Here is a 21367-nt window from a genome sequence, read left to right as displayed (position 1 = left end):
GTCAGCGCCGTATTAGCGCGACTGTCCGATGAGGATGCCAGCAACTACGACAAAGCGAAAAGTGCCCTCTTCCGATACTTCGGAATTCGTGTACAGACCGAGTCTAAAAGCCGAAGTGATAGCAGCGGGCAGCGCTCCCATCAGTGCGTCAGTGACCAGCCAAAGAGCCTCGCTTGGTCAGATACGCACAACGTAGTTGCTCAGAAGAACAGTGACAGGGCAGGGTCAATCCCAGAAAGAACTGCCAGTTCAGCAGAAACAGCGGCACAATCTGTTGATTTAAAGGCAGAGGTACCGCGCCAGGAAGGCTGCAATGAGGTTTTACGGCAGCGAAATGACGAAACCAGAGGAGGACCTTCGCTGGTGCAGGTAGAGAACAGTGGCAGTCGGGAAGTTGACGCGATCATCTGCGGCACAGAGCGTCGTTGTCAGTCACCTGACAGCGACTGTGGCGCTCCAAGCAAGAGCGCAGCGTTAGCTGAAAAGCGGGATGCCGCAGAGATTGCCCTTGCAACCCAGAAAGGTGTAGGCGCAGCGCCGAGATGTAGTCCTCCAGAAAGCAGTCGCGCGCTGAAAGCGACAGATGAGAGTTCTACTTTAAGCGAGGAATGCGCCTCATCGCTGCCTGGAAACAAAGATCAGTTCAGCGATGAGGGAACGACAGCCGCTCGCGACCGACCACCCGAAAACGAGTTATGCTCCAATGAAACTAGTGTGTCTTTGCCCATTGCCCGCGTCGCGATCGAGTGCCCGCTCGAGGTGCGTCTGACCGAGGCAGCCGTCTCCCGAAACCTGCCTAGGAAGCATCCCTCGATTTTCTCAAATCGCTTGGATATGCTGCCCAAAGAAAAAGGCCTTTGTTTTGGAGATAACGCTGCGCAGGTCCTTACCATTTCGCAGGCTCGTGAGGTCGCAGCGCCAGCAGAGCACGTAGTTGAAGAGGGCAAACCTGAACCTCTAAGCCTGATAAATTCTCACGGTGATGAGCTAGAGCAGGCTTTATTGCAAACTGTCGATGAGGCGAACGCCGGCGACTTAACCCGTGACGGCTCCGCGTTACCAAATGACGAGCCAGCCCAGGACGTACTCACTGGTAGCACAGGGGTAAAGAGTACCGACAGTAGTGCAGGCTATAGTGAGTCTTCCGAAGCAGGCGCAAGTGATGAGCTGGGGCTAGGTGAGGGACTGAATACGAATCTAGTGTTGCCCCACTCAGATGGCTTTCTCGAACTCCTTCGTGTGGACAGAAATGTTCACCGCTGAGCAAGAGAAAGACCAATCTCTACGCAACTTGGGTCACCAAAGTGACATAGGTGTGTCACGGAAGATCATACCTTTCCAGCTCCGTCCTGGCCTGCTGTACCGCCAGTATAAGGATAGGAAAGGTATCGAACACGACCAACTTACTGCCCGTGTCGCGATCGAGAGCCCGCTCGAGCTGCGTCTGACCAAGGCAGCCGTCTCCCAAAACCTGCCTATGCAGTACCCCTCGATTTTCTCCAATCGCTTGGATATGCTGCCCAAAGAAAAGGGCCTTAGTTTTGGAGATAACGCTGCGCAGGTCCTCACTAGTTCGAAGGCTCCAGAATTCGCAGCGCCAGCAGAGCACGCGGGTGAAGAGGGCAAACGTGGCCCTGTAACCCTTATAAACTCTCACGGTAGTGAGCCAGAGCAGGCTGGATCACAAACTGACAATGAGGCGAACGCCGACGACTTAACCTGTGACGGTTCCGCGATGGCTAGTGACGCGCCCCGCAAACTAACAGCGAGGGTTTCCACGGAGCGGCAGCGTATAGAGGTGGCCAAACGGGAAGAATTAATTAAGGGGAAAGTGCGGCTCTTGTTGAATGCTCGACTAAAATCCGAACCGCGTAGCCACCCCAATTTGGCACCTCGGTGCTCAAGAGTTCGCACCCGCCCCGTGGGAACACAAGCCAAGAGAACGCCACGCGCGAACCCCATCCGAGAGAGACGGATACGCTGGCACGACATTCGCACTCGTTCGTTCCCTTCTCGCATTCTGCTTTCTGAGCGTCAGCCAAACATCAGAACCGCGAGACTTGGACGAGGAACAGTTAAGGGTCCCAAGCTGAAATTCCTAGCATTATGTAATGTCTCATCTGCTAAGGCAGCTGTCGGACCGCGGCCGCGCAAGGGGCGGAAGTCAGGTTTGCGCCGTTCGCTCAGAAACTGGAGTTTTCTAATTGCCTTCAGTGTTATGCCACCTGGCCGTGTTTGAAAGTTCAGGGTAAGCCTTTCTAAATGCAAGAACTCCCTGGCTTGCGGGTGGCTCGTTTTGGAGAGCGTTTCACACCGCTCCAAAAACAAGGTAACGTCAGCAGCGTGTTTACATTTGCCTGCCTTGCAACTGCAGTTCGCGGCTACAAGCTGTCTACTGGAAGACAGCTACGTAAAAGAAAAAATTTGAGTGAGAGTGCAGCACTGACAGGCAGCAGATAAAATTATTTCTTAGCGCTAATTTGATCGTTTTCGGTGGCGCAGTGATGTTTGTCTGCGCAATGCACCGGGCTGCTACTTCGCTCCCGTCGCACGACACAACCTCTTTTACATTGTGTATATGGCCAGCTTCAAAAAGCTTCGTTCCTTTCCTGACGTTCGCTCCTCGAAATAATTTTTCAGCATCATGAATGAATAGGTCGAAATGCCGCATTTCTACGAACAGCGGAAGCCGCTAGCAGACGCCATCCGTACGAAGTCGCGGGCCGAGCCTTCCTGACAGGGACGAGGAAATGGCCGCGCGGGGGAGCTCAACGCAACCTCGACGGTGGCGGTGCCTGGCGGGTGCAGGGTGCCTATACAGGATGTTCCAGCTAAATTTTGCCAGGGTCTAAAATTATGCCGCTGCACACTGAGATTACGTGACCAAAAGCACGTTGCTTGTCATCGTATGCTGAAAGTTACACTATTTTTTCATATCGGGCTTAATCGCAAAATAAGTCGAGATTAGTTGACAACCTTTGCAAACAACGAAGGCAGGCAAAAATTTCCAGTGAGAAAGTTGCAGAATGGTCCGAAAAACGGCCGACCGAACAATTTCTAACTTTTCATCTATTACGTACTACCTATTTTGGCTCACTGCAGATGCCCGCGAAACGAAAAAAAATACCACGTGACATGTCCGCTTGTGTGCGTCGATTGCAGAGCTCTCAAACATTCTGCCTACAAATGAACAGCTCATGTAGCCAGGTGTGCTGCCGCTTTAAAGTTGACAGGACTGCGACTCAGGCGCTGGCTCTGCGATTTACACCAGCCAAGCGATAGGGAATGTGTGCCTACTCATCGCTATCATAAACCGCTGCGAAGGAAGCATAGCGATGGTGTAAATCGCACAGACAGCTGCTGCCCCGTTGCTCTGTTGCCTTTTAGGCGCCACCCCGGGCTAAATTATCTGTGCGTTCCAGCGCGGAACGTTTGCGAGCACTGCAGTCACGGCGCTCAAGCATGTATGTCACGCGGTTTTTTTTTTTAGTGAACGCTGCACTAGGCTACCAGAAGCGCATTTCCCGGTCCCTGAAAAAGGCTACTACTACACATGAGCCGATACCAAGCAACCAGTACCATGGCAACCACGGTGCCACTCGGACTGTCATTCATACGAAAAGAATAAAGAATGAAAATTGAGTTCTAAGTGGCAATCGAACCCGAGCTGCCAGCGTGCGAGACAGGGACTGTCCACTCTGCCACGACACTTTTTTTTTCAGGGTATTTGTTCTACATGGTTATGTACAGAAAGGGTTTATTGTTTATGGTAGTTTAACGTCCCAAAGAGCCACGGGCCATGAGGGACGCCGTATTGAAGGGCTCCGGAAATTTCGACCACCTGGGATTCTTTAACGTGCGCTGACATCGCACAGTACACGGCCCTCAAGATTTTCGCCTCCATCGAAATTCAAAATTAGGCCGCCGTGGCCGGGATCGAACCCGAGTCTTTCGGGCCAGTGGCCGAGTGCCGTAAGCACTGAGCCACCGCAGCGGGGCTTCATATCCATAAATGAGTGAATAATTGTCAGCTGCAGTTGTCACACAAGACGTTATATTTTTAGACTACAAATACATCACCGCGACAGTGCACGAAGAAGGAAGGACAGGCGCTATCAACACCTTTGGGTTTATTCGAAAAGACAACGATAATTTCCCGCAGGGGCACCTTGTGTAACGAGGTGTTGGTGCTTGGTGCCACCACGGAACCTTAGCTCCCATACCGAAACTGTCATCCGTACAGTGGCGATAGGTTGAGAGGTGGAGGGAAGAAACCATGAACGGTGGCGGTCGAGGAAGTGGTCAGTCCTCGGCCGATGAGCTCCTCGTCTGTCTACCAGGCGGGGAGTCCCGGGACCTTCCTCTGTGTATAAAGGTGAATCAGAGGCGACAAAGTATTAGGAACCCTTAGTTTATGCATCACTTATGGATAAATTTGCAAAGAAATCTGATCGGCTCCCAAAAAGGGGTCGCACCGATGTGAAGAAATTGAATGTACAGAAGCCAGAAACGTTTGCGAAGTTTTTTGTGGTTCACTTAAACACTGATGACCCTGTAGCTAACCTGTCTGCATTGTCATCGCCAACACCCTAAAAAGCTGCGTAGGCAAAGACTACAAAGCAAAAAAGCAGCGAACCGGAGATCTTCTTGTCGAAATAAACACAAAAGAACAGAGCACCAAACTGATGTCATTACAGAGTGTTGGAGAAATGAGTGTACAGGTACCCCGCACCGCACTCTGAACCACTCAAAGGGCGTCATATCTGAATATGAACTCCTACAGAGTACCGATGCGGAAATGGAAGAAGAACTAGCTCAACAAGGAGTAATAGCAGCCCGACGAATAACCATCCGGAGAAACAACGCTGAAATCGAGACAAAACACATTGTCCTAACTTTCAATAGCACAACTCTGCCTGATTGCATCCAGCCGCATACCTCCATTGTAAAGTCCGCCCATACATACCGAATCCGAGACGATGTTTCAAGTGCCAGCGCTTTGGACACAGCATGTTGGCTTGCCGGGGTAAACCCACTTGTGTCATATGCGGAGAATACGCACATACAGAGGAATGATGCGAACACACACCAAATGCATCAACTGCAATGGCGCACATGGCGCATACTCCAAGTCGTGCCCAGTCTGGAAAGCACAAAAACAAATCATAACTTTGAAGACCACTGAAACCCTGTCCTTCCTTGAGGCAAAAAAACGCGTCTCTTTCCAACAGAAAGGGACATACTCTGAAGCGGTGACACGGGGAACGCCGCCGCCTTCAGTTTCTGTCGGCACACAGGTCGATTCGGTGGACCTGGTGTCGACCCCCAAGTCCCCACCACAGAAGTCGGTGGTACAGTCCACAGGGCTGGAAATTTCGCGAGAAGACCACGCAATCCTCGCCGGAGGCCCTCAGGCCCCACTTTCAGCAGCGGACTCCCCGGTGACAGACACCCAGAACAGCTCTGCTGAACTGGACCGGTCGCCCCACCCCTCTCAGAAGGCAACTGCTGGCCCAAGAGACTATGCCCCTTGAGCAGGGCCTGGTTCAGCGGTGCCAGCAAAAAAGACGACTGCGAAGGCCACGGGCCATCGCAACCAAGAAGAATCCTCCACGTCCACCGCTGAGGATATGGATGTCAGCGAAATTCCGCCAACATCTAAAACACACGCATCCGCGGCGTCTCCGCGGAAATCCGGCGCCACAAAAGTGGCGATGGATTCAACTCCTGGTTGCCCACCGCTGCAGCGGCGGCGAGACTCCCTAGAGAAAAAAGGGAAACCGCGAATCACTTGCTCCTGAGAATAAATAACTTTCCCCAATCCCCAGATTATCACAATGGCATATCTAATACAATGGAACTGTAGAGTTCTACACAGAAACTACACAGACATAACGGATATGCTGAAAACAATGGCACCTACAGCTGTGTGCCTGCAGGAAACGAACCTTGGGCCACAGCACACAAACATCTTAAAAAAATATAATATTTTCCGGAAAGACCGAGTGCAAGCTAGCCGACTCTCAGGAGGCGTCGCTATCGTTACGCAAAGCAATGCCCCTGCAAGAGAGGTACCATCAAAGACGAACTTAGAAGCGGTCGCAGTTAGCATTATTAGCCATAAAACGATAACAATATGCTCTGTGTACATACCACCACACAACACAATTGCCATGCATAATCTAGAAGAACTTCTAGAACAGTTGCCTGAGCCATATGTGATAATTGGGTATTTTAACGCACACTCCTCATTGTGGAGAAGTGAGCATACTGGTTCCAGGGGTCAGCTCATCGAGGATTTTATTCTTTCCAATAACATATGTTTAATGAATACGGGAAAAGCCACGTACTGCTGCCCCAGCTCTGAAAAAATGACCTGCCCCGATTTAGCATTTGCATCTCCATAGGTTTTTAATGATTTTATTTGGGAAGTTTTAGACGACCGTCGGGGAAGTGATCACTTACCTACGATTTTAAAGCTAACATCAGTTACATTCATCCTCCCTACGAAGCCACGGCGATGGAAAATTCACCTTGCCGATTGGGCACTTTTAAGAAGAAGAAGAAGAAGTTTCTTTATTTTGCTTGAGCAAAAAAGGTGACGGAAGAAAAAGCTGCTTAGTTGCAGCTTGACAAAACTCCCGTCACCCAGATAGCAAGCACTTGCACAGCACATAGTTTTACAAAAATCGAATAAAGAGTCCTCTGAAAAGACCAGTCAATTGTCAATTGTCACGTGCAGAAACAATGAAAAAAATAGACACTTGAAACAAGATTAAAAAAAAATCTGCGGTACAGGTTAAACAAAAATTTTAAAAATTCCCTTGTGCGACATTTGCAGAATGTCTATTTGTTTTTCATCCAGTTCATTGAGCGCATGCGGTATGGCGTGTTTTAGTCGTTGTTTTCCGTACATTGTACGGGAAAATGGAATGAGCCATGGTGACTGATAGCGAAATGAATAGGTATTTGTTGTTTTTTGCAGTCTAGCTAAGGTCAGAAATGTCTCAGCTTTTCCTTGTATTGCATTCTTGTACTTACTTCACAGGTTATAAGAGTACATATCTTCCACTTTTAGAATGCAATGTTTGAGAAAAAGGGGTCCTGTGTGTTCTAAAAATGATGTGTTTTCAATAATGCGGATGACCCTTTTTTGTATTAAGGAAAGTTTATTGATGTTTGACTTGGTGGTATTTCCCCAAAGCAGTATACAGTAGCAGAGTTGTGGATAGAAAAGGGCATTATATAAGAGATATCTTGTAGCTAGTGGGAGGGTGTGACGGTGTTTGTTTATTGTACCTACAGTCTTACTTAGCTTTGTGGACAGATGTTGAACATGCTCGTTCCAGGACATGTGGTTGGAAAAGAACACGCCAAGCGTTTTCACACACGTTTCCAGCCCAAATCTATACGGACCGAAAGTAATGGTGGGAGATATTCCAGGTAGGACTCCGGGTGCACGAAAAAGAATACATTTTGATTTGGATTCATTTAGTGTCAAGCTATTTTTTCGGCACCATTCCTGTAGATTGTTACAGAATAAACTGGCATCTGTTTTTATTTCTTCTAAGGTTTGTCTAGATATCAATACTGTGCATCATCACTACTTCAGAACGAAGGCCACACTGGAAAAAGAAAATGCCGAAACCCTTACGATAGAAGAAATGAATGAAAAATTTGTCACATGCTTAATATCTGCAGTAATAGAAGCAATCCCACAAACGTCTGAAATTGCACAAAAAACACAAATTTTGGTGGTCAAATGAATGCACATCGGCTAAAAAGCAGCAAAACAAGGCTTGGGGCAACCTTCGCAGATATCCGACTGAAGGAAACTTGCTCATCTTCAAAACGACTAGAGCCAAAGCACGATACATTAGACGCAACGCAGAAAGGGCATCATGGCAACAGTACATATCCTCCATAAACAGCTCAATATCATCAAAGAAAATGTGGGAGCAGGTGCGGAAGTTCACAGGAAATTTTACTCCATTCACATTTTCAATGCTAACACCCGGTACTCAAACAACATTAGAAGAGCAGGCCAACATATTGGGTGAGCATTTTCCCACAGTTTCAAGCTCATCCAACTACACACACATATTTCAAAAGCACAAAACAATAGTAGAAAAACAAAAAATTCCCTTTGGAACATGCATACATGAAGACTACAATCAGCTTATTACAATGCAGGAACTAAACACAGAACTAACATCCGGTAAAATGACAGCACCAGGCCCAGACAATATACATTATGCCATGCTTGCTCACCTCTCTGAGACTGCCATAGAAGCTCTCCTAAAATTTTTCAATAAAATATGGATGAGTGGCGAAATCCCCCAAGCATGGAAAGAAGCAATCATAGTACCCTTCCTAAAACCTGGCCAACCACCAACTAGTCCCACCAGTTATATGCCAATAGCACTCACTAGCTGTATAGCAAAATCATTCGAAACCATTCTAAACATAAGACTAACCTTCATAATTCAGTCCCGGCAAATTTTAGATATACACCAAAGCGGGTTTAAAAAGACATGTTCCAAAATCGATCACCTTGTTCGCTTTGAGAACACAGTCCGGGAAGCGTTCATCCACAACCAACACTGTATCGTGGTCTTCTGCGACCTGGAGAAGGCTTACGATACCACGTGGAAGTTCGGTATCCTCCGTGACCTAACGGACCTAGGTATCCGTGGCAGGATGCTGAGCTGTTTGAGCGACTTCCTAACCAACCGCACGTTCAGAGTCCGCCTAGGCGCGACCTTCTCTAACGATTTTATTCAAGAAACTGGCGTACCCCAGGGGTGCATCCTCAGCACGACCTTATTCATCATCAAAATGAACTCCATAGGAAAAGTAATCCCAAAATCCATAATGTACTCAGTTTACGTAGATGACCTCAAAATAGCATGCACCTCTTCCAGCATACCTACTTGTGAGCGACAGATACAAATAACAATAAATAAAATTTCTTTGCAGGAGAAATTCTAGAGGCCCGTGTACTGTGCGATGTCAGTGCACGTTAAAGAACCCCAGGTGGTCGAAATTTCCGGAGCCCTTCAATACGGCGTCTCTCATACCCTTACTCGCTTTGGGACGTTAAACCCCATAAACCAAACCAAACCAATAAATAAACTGGCTACCTGTGCAGATAGAAACGGATTTAGATTTTCTCCTCAGAAAACAGTAGCTGTTCTCTTCTCTTTGAGACGAGGCCTACAGGCCGACCCCACACTATATCTAAACCAAACCCCATTACCTGTCAAACAAGAGCATAAACTTCTAGGGGTAACTTTCGATAAAAAGCTGACTTTCTTGCCACATATAAACAGCTTAAAAAAAGGTTCCCAGGCCCTCAATGTACTGAAACTACTGTCAAGAAAACGCTGGGGCTCTGATAGGGCATGCCTGTTACATATATACCGTTCTGTGGTTCTCTGAGCAAGACCGTTCTACATAAAACGACTGGATCCTGTCCACAATCTTCGTTTAAGGTTGTGCTTACAGAACTTCCCCAATAGCAAGCATGTATGTTTAAACTAATGAACCTTCCTTAGAAGATCGAAGAACTGCACTAACTTGTACATACATCCTGAAAATCCTTTCTCAGCCCAAACATCTCTGTTACCCAATTGTCACAAAATGCCCATCTCGAATAGTCTTCAACAACAAGCCTCCGCGATTTAGCCGTTGCTCTATCGCTTCGAAGAAAAATGCGAAGCTCTGAACATACTAAATGAAATTAAAAATATTGCCCCAAGACATGAAGCACTACCGCCGTAGTACACTCTCCCCACAGTGTGTGACGCCACACTACACGCCTCAGGAAAAGCTGTACGCCACACGACCATATAATACAAGAATATCTAGCACTACAGGAAAAATACAGAAATTATACTGTATTTTATACTGCTGGGTCAAAAACTCATGCTCATGTAGGAAGCGCAGTAATACAAGGGAAAAATAAAAATGCAGTACGACTGCCCTCATGTGCTACAGTTTTCACCGCTGAGCTTTATGCCATTTGTGTTGCTGTACAGAAAATAACAAATCAAAACATCAAAAACAGCATCATTTATACAGATTCATTTAACGTCCTTACAGCATTAAACTCCAAAAAATGCCACGGAGCCACTGATAGGAAGCATCATACACAATATAGTAAAGGGCACAGCACAAAAACATGTTATAAAATTCTGCTGGGTTCCCAGTCACGTTGGCATTAGGGACAATGAGAGAGCCGACTTGTGTGCTGCACAGACCAGAACCATGGAAATAAAACATGTGAATCTGCCTCCTAGGGATTACATGAAGTTAGTACATAGCAAACTAAGAGCCAAGTGGCAAGCTTCTTGGAAAAATGAAGGAAGCAACAAGCTGCATACTATAAAGCCCATTTTAAAAGAATGGAAATCATGCCGCCATAAAGAGCATTTTATCGAAGTAATTTTATGTCGTTTACGCATAGGTCACACACAGATCACCCATAACTTCTTATTAACAAAAAAAGACAAACCTGTGTGTGAAATGTGTGGTGAGGAGCTCACAGTAAATCACATTTTAATTTCTTGTTCGCATCTCGAAGAAGTTAGAAAAAAAATTTTTACGGTATTTTACAATGAACACATTGCATTTCACCCCGCATTGCTTTTAGGCGAGCAAACACTTGTCGAGTTTTCACTTGTGTGTAAGTTTCGAAAGAAAGCGAATGTTTTAAATCTATTATAATGTAAGCTCTATACACTTAACATAACATCATCTAACCTTGTGTTTGGCGCATGATAGCCATAGTTGCTTATGCGCCATAAAACCCCATATAGCTAACTAACAACGATAATTTACTTTTGTATACTTAATGCACAATCTTGGCCTCACGTTTGGGTCATAGAGGGCCTAATACACACTCAGACTACACACAAAAGCGCATTTGCTTCCTCAACAAAATACAGAATGCGTTACTAATCGGAACCCGGGTACAATATTTCGTCGAACATCTGTGCGCACACACATGTCGCTGTTCTTGTGAACATGGTATGCCTCACATAATTCTCTTGTTAACTGCATTTTTATTTGAGGAACTGGAACTGTTAAGACAACAATCTATGTAATGCGAAGCTAGGTTGGAGGAACGAGAACCTTTTAAATATGTGTTGGGCTGGCGTAGTCGCGCGTTTTCGCATTTCTCGGTTTGCGCTATAGTGTTCTTGCATCCAGTAAAAGGGACGACATCGACCACACCCTCAGGCCATGGTGCACACTGCGACTCATGTTTTACTTGGCACGTTCTTTTACTTTTTTTTGTTATGTGGGTGTTCTGTCAATGATAGCGCAAATTTTTCCTAGTTGACTAGGAGCTGAAAACAAGACTTCAACCTCATATCTACTGCTTACTTGCTTTAGCCGGGGGGACAACTGATGAATGCACGGTACTGCCGCACACTTTTTTTCCTCTCTAATGGAAGGAACTGGTTTTTCAAACTTACCAAACGACCTAAGCTTTCATACCGGCTAGAGGACGTAGGCTCTAGATGTACGGTAGAAGTCTTGCATTTGGCTCTTAATAAACTAAGAAAAATATTCCGCTATCTTTGGCTGTAGAAGCCAAGATCAAAAACAAACAGTAAAAAAAAAGTGTAATGTAAAACATGAGTGGCAGTTCGCGCAATGTGCGGACCATGCCGTTTATGTCGCATCTTTTATTTCCGGCAAGAACCATACAGGACAACCCGGGAAATGCTTAACCACGCCACCAAGCTTGAAGATTTTAGCCTGGCCATGAAAACGTGTGCTCTCTAGTGTACCATCGCTAATGAAAGCATTCCCCCACAAAAACTTGCGTATATCGTAAGAAGGAAGAAGGCAACACAAAGTGCCTTAAACTTTTCCTCTGAAACGCAAGCTCTGTCCGGACTAAACAAGACAACATACTGAGGCTTTTCGATTCCTGTGGTAATAACTTTGATGTGCTGATGCTCACCGAAACTGGGCACAATGAAGATTCTGAGCACTTGGTGCTCCCTGGATATGGACATTTCTATTTGAATCGGCGGGACAGCCGATACAGGGGTGCGTCATTGCAGATACCTCTTTCAGGGTTCCAGCTATTTAATGAATTTGCTACGTCTACTTCTGACTACAAAATTTTGTGCATTCGAAACGGCAAAAATATGCTTGCAGTCGTATATAGGCATTCAAATAATAATGCTCCAGATGCTTCTTGATTTGCTTAGCAATTTGCTACCGTATGCAAATGCTAATGGGTATACACTAACGTTAGGTGGCATTTGAATAGTGATGTCCTAAAGGACTCAAGACCCTCTTTTTATCTACTACTAGTTCTGGAGTGCAACAGTTTTCGGAATGAGATGACATCACCAACACAAATTACGCCGTCATGTGCATTTTTACTAGATATATTTATTAATTATTCTATTGTCGAAGCAGTTATTTTCAATATGTTAAATTCTGACTTGAGCGGTAATATGCCATTTTCTTAATGACGGAAAAACTGTAGCCTATCCAGAAACTTGAAGCTGCAGAAATAACTTATCCTGATTTATTAACACTAACGTTTGACATTTTAGGGAGAACTTATTGCACGTTGATTGGAGCGAAGTACTGATGTTAAGACACCAATGCGTCCTATGACAAGTTCTTGGAATTTTTCAAGCAGTGCTATTATTTCTTTTCCCACAAGAACTCTCCGGTAGAATAAAAATAATAAACATCCGTTAGCTGACACTTGCTAAAATTATCAAGTTCAAAGACACGATATTTCAGTCGTTACTTAAGTCTCGTGACCGCAGTAAATTAAGAGGATTTATGTCATTTAGAAAAGAGCTTAACAAAGAAATTAGGAAGTCAGAACAAGGGTACTAAAGACGTATTTTTCATCATGAGTGCCTACGTAACACTGATGCCAATTGGAAGAAATTAAACGCAATCTTGAGCCGAAAGTCTGTCAGATTGTAGTGACCACCTTGTCGTTGATAACGCCATATTGAACGGAGAAGAACTAGCGAACGACTTTAATGACTTTTTTGCTCGTGTAGGTAATGCACTGAACCCTTCTTTATCTGCTACGTGTATTCCGCGATGTCCGCGTCATCTCTTCCTTCAGGCTACTTCTATTGCTGAAGTGATAATGATTTCTGAAGGCCTTAAGAATAGCCTTAGTCGGGATGCCGATGAATTAAAAACTAAGCCCATTAAGTGTGTGATAGATTGATCGCGCCGGTCGTTTCGCACAAATTCAACATAGCAGTTTCTAGTGGCGTTCTTCTAAATTACACGCAGGTACCTAAGGTGAAGGTAATCCATAAAGGTGAAGATAAAAACACTTTTTCGAACTATCGTGCCGTCTCAATTTTACGTTTGTTTTCGAAAGGCTTTTAAAAGGTGATTAACGCTCGAATTGAAAGTGTCTGTGGCCAACATAGCCTCCTAACACGTCACCAGTTTGGGTTTGGGAAATGTTGCACATAAAGTGCTCTTTTCGTCTAAAAAGAAATAATATTAGAAAGCATGAAAAATAAATTGATGGCACTGGGGTTGTACTTAGATTTTAGCATTGCTTTCGACGGTGTAAATCACGCCATCTTACTTTATAAAATATAACATGATGGGTTCAGAGTAGTAGCAATAGAACTAATTCATTTATACCTCACAAGGCGATCGCAATCTACCGAGATAAAAAATCACAAATCACGCTTGAGAGAGATGGTATCAGGGGTGCCGCAGGGAAGTATTTTGGGACGTATTCTGTTCGTTTTCTACATCAACGACATAGTACAAATAAATAAAATTTGCTAATTTGTTATCTACGCAGATGATTGTTCCGTGTTCTTTGAGGAAAAGACCTAGCGCACGTCACTGTCGAGACCAATGCATTTTGCTAGTTTAAACGAATGGTGCAAGGCAAATTGCCTGACGCTGAACAAAACCAAAACAAAGTGTGTTCTGTTTCATGCGCCAGGAACGTCGGATAAACTTCCTGAATCTATTATTCTTGGTCCGTAGAATGTTTCCAATCAAAAAAGTGTGAAAACAATTGGCGTAGTATTTAATGAACGTATGTCCTGGAACCAGCCAATTCAGTCGTTATTGGGTAAATTAAGCAAAGCAGTTGGCATAATGAACAGCCCAGGACCAATTCTCCCGGTGACGATTAGGCGATTACTTTATAATGTCCTGTTCAGCTCTAATTTGTGTTATTGTCTACTGATTTGGGGAAGCACTACCGCTGAAAACTTACGCAAGCTCACTCTAATGCAAAAAAAGGAATCCGCCGGGTATCAAATGCTTCCTATTTAGAACACACTGGGCCTGTTTTCGGAAAACATAACATCATTAGAGTTCAGGACTTGTACACTTACACACTTCTATGTTCTTACAAGAAGGCGGTTCACGGTTGACTACATGTTTTTTTTTACATTGCACATCGTGAGCACACTCCTTGAGCATATGCTTTTCACTGTCCACCGCTTTGGCCTGTTCGTTTTTCTCGCACGCACTACGGACGAGAGAGAATTCAGCATAAACTGCCTACGAGGTTAAACCTCTATTACACACATAGTGTCGACATCATCGCGTTCACGAAAACATATACTAAGTTTATTTACATTTTAAAAATTTGGCACTTGTTCGTGTGTATGTCTATAGGGCACGATTCCATATTTATGTTCTGTGGTGACGATTGCATATTTATATTTATGTGTGCGATATTTCTGTCATACTAGCACCATTTCCCAAGATATGCGTTTATGCTTTTTTATGTGTGTCAGAATGCTTCAGTACTGTTTCAGTATGGTTCAATATATGCCAAGTGCTGTGTACGAGATTGAATGTTGCCTTTCACACCATTTGTTGCAAGTTTTTTTGTTTCTTTAGTTGCTTTTCATGTAGAACTGGTGTGCATCATATCTGCGTCTCCTTCTATTATCACGTACATTCTCTAGTGATTCTTCATTAGTCTATATTGATATGTCCTTTTCGTTGCGCGTTTGATTTGTAATGTATTTGATTTATTTTTTATCGCGCTTTATTACTGGTGAATGCATTTTCGCTGCGTCCACTGCTGATGGGTAGCTGGAGCCTAATCAAGCTGCAGTGTAGCAGCTTTTTCTTCGGCCACCATTTTTGTTGCTTTGATTGGTTGAAAAGATGCTTTTTCTTCCAACCTAGCTTTGCATTAGAAAGATTGTTGTCTTAACAATTTCAGTTCCTTGAATTAAAATGTGTGGACTCCTCCTTTAAATAAAACTGAAGTTCTGCATTCTTTTTCGTCCCATGTCCCCGCGCCATGTTTCTAGTCACGCTTGTACCAACAAGCTCAACTCTCCGTTATGTTACGTTATCGCAGCCTTAATATTCGTGCAAACAGAATGGAATACTAAAAGAAACATTCTGGAAGCCTAAAAATGCTCTCACAACAGCTTTATTGAAAAAAACAGCGTTACGGACCGGTAAAAACGTCATTACAGACCATGCATTTATGGGCATAGTCAGCGTTTAACAACATCGTATCGCGCACTATTGACCGAACTTAGCAATTTTGTCTTGATAGAGCGTTAAGTGTCGAGCATATAGGCACTTCAAACTAAATCACATGTGCTGGTTTAAAGTGGGTTTATACCAGTGTTGCTGGAAATGTGTGTCATAAAACAACACACAAATACATTTTTGGGAACGTTCTAGCTGGCAGTATTGGGAGACACACAAGCTACAATCATCGAAATTACTAGATCCGCCAAACAGGAACCTAAGTTCGCGCAATAACCCCGAACAAAGCCGAAAGCAATCATATACTAAGGGAAGCAGATGTTCTGAAACCACTTCAGTGAGGGCAATCTTTCGCTTCAAAGATGTAATCAGCAACGGCGCACGAAAGTGAAACCTTCGATCTGTTCACGGTAGCGAAGCAGCTGAGGATCAGCAAGAACACAGTTTGAACATCAACAGGCACATCTTTTGTACAGCGACACTTTCAATATCGGCTCTAAAATTAAGCAGCTAAGGTTCCGAATCCTCAACTGTTAAATCCAGTTGTAGGTCTACCAGATATTTAGACGCCTGAGTAGCCTTTATCTGAGTAGATAAAGGTTTTGAAACGATGACAGTGACAGCGCCTGAAGATGAAAATGATTTTAGTATCACAGCTGCAGCAATAAGAAGTAGAGAGAGAGCAGAATGGACCATCAATGTTCGTTGTCGTACACTTAAGAGAAGCTAAAAACGACGCTTATAAAGCCTGGTCGGAGCATTGCCGTTCAAAAGAGCATAGAATGCCGCGGCCCTTGAGAAGAAGCACCAAATTGCGTCATCAAGAACGTATCTTCCAGGTTACTATCGGATGACAAAACAGGGCTGTACTCTCGTCGTTCAGCATTGGGCGCCAGCACTTTATGGTGGCGTGGATGAGGGCAGGACTTAAGGCGGCGTTTTCCGCCATACGCTAGAGGCTCCGGGCTTAAAACCTACGTGGTCCGCAGTTGTGTGGTCTCTCAGCAGAAACGAGGTTGCGCGTATCGCAGAGGACAATTCGGTCAGCGGAAAGCGCGGGATCCGGATACACTACCCCGTTGCCGCTGTCTGCCTCGATGGCTCGGGACACGACAAGTGTGACGGGCGCTGACGCCAATCCGGACAGCCATGTGTGTACGTGAATGATCTCGGCGGTTGGGAAGAGATGACTCAGAGTATCCATCAGGTCTTGCCGCTGCTTCCGCGAAATCCCGATCGACGTAATGCAGAACCGGCGCAGCCGCGATGCCCTCCTGAGCCCTCGCCCGAGGAAAGACAGGTCCAGGGGCACGATGCAGCTCTCCAGCTTGAGGCTGTACACTTGCTCCATCATCTGTGAGGCGCATTGCGGAAATCGTGTGTAAGCATTTTTGAACGCAGTTTATGAGCACAATTTTTTTTTCATACATTGTAAGATTCCAGTATATAGATCAATGTATGCGCAGATCTCCTGTCAACAGGCTTGCATTTTTTTTCCTATTAACCTTTCCGCGATCGCCAAAAGCATTTCCCACTGTTTTTGTGTGGCAGTCTTAACCGCTCCGTGTGAGCGATACAAAAATATATCGCTGCTGATAAGATGAATGGACCATTACAATCAACATTTCCACAACAGTTCCTACAATTTTACAATACTTAAAATTTGTTTCCGAGAATGTTGGATTTGCAAAAATTGATAACATGGTGAAATACTTGGTATGCCTCAACCTTTGAGGCATGGCATCATGTTGGTCACCTCGATCAAATTGCTCGCAATTAAGAAAAAAAGTGACGGTGCAAATGATGCAACTTGTTTTGGAATCGCGTAGATTTTACGAACCTGCCATACATGAGATAGTTGGTGCTACATTGGTGTACCTGCAAATGGTTGCGTATTGGTATATTGTGGTTCAATGCCCCGAAGGAACTCAGGCCATGACGGTCGCCGTAGTGAAGGGCTCCGGAAATTTCTACCACCTGCGGCTCTTTAACGTGGACTGATATTGCGCAGCACATTGGCCTCTAGAATTTCGCCTTCACCGAAATTCGGCCGCCGCGGCCGCGATCGCCCCAGCGTACTTAGTGTCAGCAGACGAGCGCTGTAATCACTGAGCCACTGCGGCGGAGTAAATGGTTGCGCATTTCTCAGCAACAGCACTATTATAATAACCACCAGTTCTTCATGCTGCGCTCCGAATAAACGGGGATTTCAGAATTAATCTTATGTAACCTGTTAGTATGGCAAAACCTAGAGAGATTGGGACAGACACAATAAGAACATTGAAAAATTAACCAAGCCCAGATTGACGCTTTCATGATTAAATTTATGCAACAGATCCAAACGCCGTTCTTTATCTACAAAGTTATGCCAAATCTGCCTCTTTGCGCACAGAGGTGCGCGAACATATGGAAAGTGCAAGGAAAATATTATTAGCATAATTTTATAGCGTAGTGCTACAGCACAGTTCTATAGGTATAGTCTGGCCAAATTTCTACCAGCGCTTACCTCCGTCAGGGCCGCTGTGGTTTCTTCACCCGCAAAGCCCGCAAGGCCAAGGTTCCGGAGCCTGAGTTCACGGAAAACGCAGCCCCTGAGAAAACGAAGATCCTGGACGTTGGGCAGATCGCACAAGGTGAGACGCCTCAGAGAGCTCAGGAGGTGCAGAGACTCGAACACCTGTTCGTTGCATGTGGAAGGAGCGTTGCAGAAGGCGCAAGTCGATGACCGTGCGTTCACATCGGCGCGCACGTCTAGCTCTTCCATCCTGAAGCGCGCCTTGGCAAGCTGTTCGAGGCACCCTTGTCGACTTAGGGCACACGAGGGTAAGGCAAGTGCGCGCAGACCGACGAGGCCGGCTTCGGCCAGAGCAGAGCAGCAATCGACGTTGGGCTTGAAATGGAACGAAGTGAGATTAAGCTCACTCAGGCTGACGCATCCTCTGAGGAAGGTAAGGAAACACGCGGCATCTACGGCAGTTCCAGAACATGCACTAGCCACTCTCGAAGACACCAACGTCAACGCTCGTGTGCTTCTATGCCAGTCGTAACGAGCTGCTGCTTCGAGTGTTGCAAACGCGTCATCTTGGATGACAATGAAGAGATTGGAAAAGTTTTCTGGGACAAGATGTGCCGTTCTCCTGTCTAAGACAACGCAGTTCGTTGCCGGTCTTGAGTTCTGCCTAACGATCACGCTCCAAGACATCTTCAGGCTTGCCTCGAACACGCCGAGAAGACTTCCGGGGTGGCGCACTGTAATTCCTGCGTCTACTAACGCCATTATTTCCGCTCTGAGGGCCACAGAGGTGCAGTCGTCAGTGAAGGTGAACGTCTCGAAGTTTCCAGCCGTGCCGTCGTGGAAGCTCCCGAGCAACCTAGATGCAGCTATGCCATGCGCCCTAATTCGCTTATCAATCCTACGCTCGTGGAAATGCAGTTTCCGAAGGCTTGAACAATGCTTGAGAAAAAAGCACAGAAAACTGACGTAACGCTCGCTCGGTATCGCTTCCACGTACATGCGTCTCAGGGATTCCGGAAATATTGATGGTGTGTCATATTCCGGCGGCCTCCGTAGAAAGCTATCTATATCCTCCTCCGGAAGTATACTTCCCGGGATTGACCATTCGAGGTACTGCAGACAACGTAGTCTGTCTCGAAGTAGGCGAAACATCGCTGTGGGCCGCAGGCAGGTGTTCACACAGCGCAGTGAAGTGAGATTGACGCAGGTATAAGCGCACCACTCCACTGTTTCAGAACTGGCTGCCAGGAAATCATTCAAGTCGAGCTCTCTTATCGCCATTGCTCGACTCTCGTCTAGGTATTCTCGAAGGGAACGGGCCGAGTTGCTCCTAAGGAACCTCGTCGTTCGCAACACGGACTGGACTCGAGCAAGTATTGCCAACTCACGCGAAGTTCTTTCGACGGCCATGAGGTCTTCGGGATCCAGGAACGTCAAGATGTTGGTAATTATCGCTCTCGGCAGCCGCAGAAGGTTGAAGGTCTCATTGACAGGTGCCATTCCGGCAAGCGTCAGGGCTTCAGTGGTTTGCGCGTAGTTCACTTCCCTTGCTGCCGATACTTGCTTACAGGCCCGGTGAATGCAGAGCACTCGGAGGCGAAGCGCCTATTCACCTCGCGTTTACGCAGAACTGGAGTGAAGCCAAGCTTGTCAACCAGTACAAGATATCACGGCTCGGCGCATGCGTTGCCTTGCAAACGAACTGCAGCAGCATATGAGGACATTTTTCTACTTCACATAAACGTTACGGCGATAATCGAACACCGTTTGTAGCCTCTCTAGCTTGCTATCAACAAATCATTTTGATGTGCATCTTTCACCGTGCTTACAACAATCACATATAAATGGTGAAGCATGCGTCTGAAAATTAAAATGATGATTAGGCAGCATTTTACTCGTTACTCTTTAGACGCATTTTAGCGCAATGGTGAGCGAATATTAATTGTTTCAAAAACCAATTAGTAGTGCGGTCCGTATCCAAATTTTTATCACAGGAACTTCTTCCCATATCTGCATATTCCTATGGAAATTTCAGAGCGTTACTGTTGAATGCAATGTCACGGTGACTGGCACGCACGCATGTCCAGTATATGAGCCGGAAACTGAACGAAGTCTATTTTCAGTTAATGGTATAAATCACATTAATTACCTCGTAAGGACAAAACCAGGCTTAGGATAATCGGTTTAACTATGAAATAGGAATTTAGTTCGGCACAGAAAATTCGCCCCGTGGTGGATAAACACGTTGATGGTTAGAGCACTTTGAAACGGGGTGATAACAACAGCCAGAAGGCTGTAAAAAATATTCGCATATATTCGTAACTTTTTTCTGAACCCTGACAGATACGTCTTTGCAATTCTTATTGCAATGAAATGACACAGCTACCAATAAACTGACGTTCTCTGCTTTGATGCCACGAGTCTCTTGTTGGTTTTTACGCACGTTTAACGCTGATGCGTTTACGCTGCCTTTGTTCACTAAGGTAACGAAAAATTATGAATTATTTCTTGAGATTTACTGCACACTATACTTGAGTCACCATAATGGCATATTTCTTTTCATAAGGCGTTGCGTTCTCGCATAAAAGAAAGCGGTGCTGCCGGCTTAATTATCATTAAATATTAATTTCTTTAGTTCTTATTTGTTCTTTTTATTCGAGACGGCATACAGATTCTTTTTTATAGAATTGATCCCAGCACCTCCCTCCTCCACCATGTTTTTAGCCCTTTTTATTGCCCGTTCGGGTTTCCCACACGTGTATTAGTTAGTGTTATATTTCTTTTCGCCGCTGCTATCTATTACTCTTTCCATGGAAATCCTTAAATGTGTTTGCTGCCCATCCATTTCCTTGATTGTTTCTTAGCCTCTCCCCATTCAAGAGTTCACGCTATGCTTCCCGCACTTAGTAGGAGAATTAACACCAGGGCTCTGATAGCAGGATTTTCTGCAGAATAAAATGGAGTTTCTTTGCAGCCACTTCGAATGCTGTAGCAGAAAAACAGAGGTTTGTTCGAGATGTTTTGGCTTCTGTACCTTGAAAAATGGAATCTCGTGGTAAAATTTGAGACTGAGCACAAAACTGTTCAAATTTTACTCTTAACGACCCTTTGGAGCAGCCGTGGCGCAGAAATAACTAAAACTCGACTTTGCGGCAACATGCGGGGGAATTTGCCATTTGGTGCAGTTAGGTGTAAATGGCGCGAGAATTCCATCACTACGCCCTTGATACAGTGAGCACCACACGGCGCAGTGCGCTGCCCCGTACTACCGGCAGCGCCTCAGCTAATCTCCCAAAAGATATCTTTCATATCAGCCAAAAATACAATATATTTAGCATGAATTAAACTGAA

The 21367-nt window shown here is 45.4% G+C and overlaps 1 protein-coding gene across 1 annotated transcript; it reads right to left on the bottom strand.

Annotated features, from left to right (window-relative positions):
- Positions 1-16468: 16468 nt before the first annotated feature.
- Positions 16469-19516, bottom strand: LOC149344226 (uncharacterized). The gene is made up of 3 exons (XM_089547181.1): positions 19405-19516; positions 18008-18882; positions 16469-16855 (listed from the first exon to the last, which is right to left on the bottom strand). The coding sequence occupies exons 1-3, from the start codon at positions 19514-19516 to the stop codon at positions 16469-16471; spliced, it is 1374 nt and encodes a 457-aa protein (XP_089403307.1).
- Between the last annotated feature and the right edge of the window lie 1851 nt (positions 19517-21367).

Source organism: Amblyomma mixtum, chromosome 5 (genome assembly GCF_055824585.1).
Source record: "Amblyomma mixtum isolate Tamu chromosome 5, ASM5582458v1, whole genome shotgun sequence".
In the NCBI taxonomy this organism is placed as follows: Eukaryota; Metazoa; Arthropoda; class Arachnida; order Ixodida; family Ixodidae; genus Amblyomma; species Amblyomma mixtum.
Note: the sequence above shows the minus strand (reverse complement) of the source record. Positions and strands in the feature narration are given on the sequence as shown.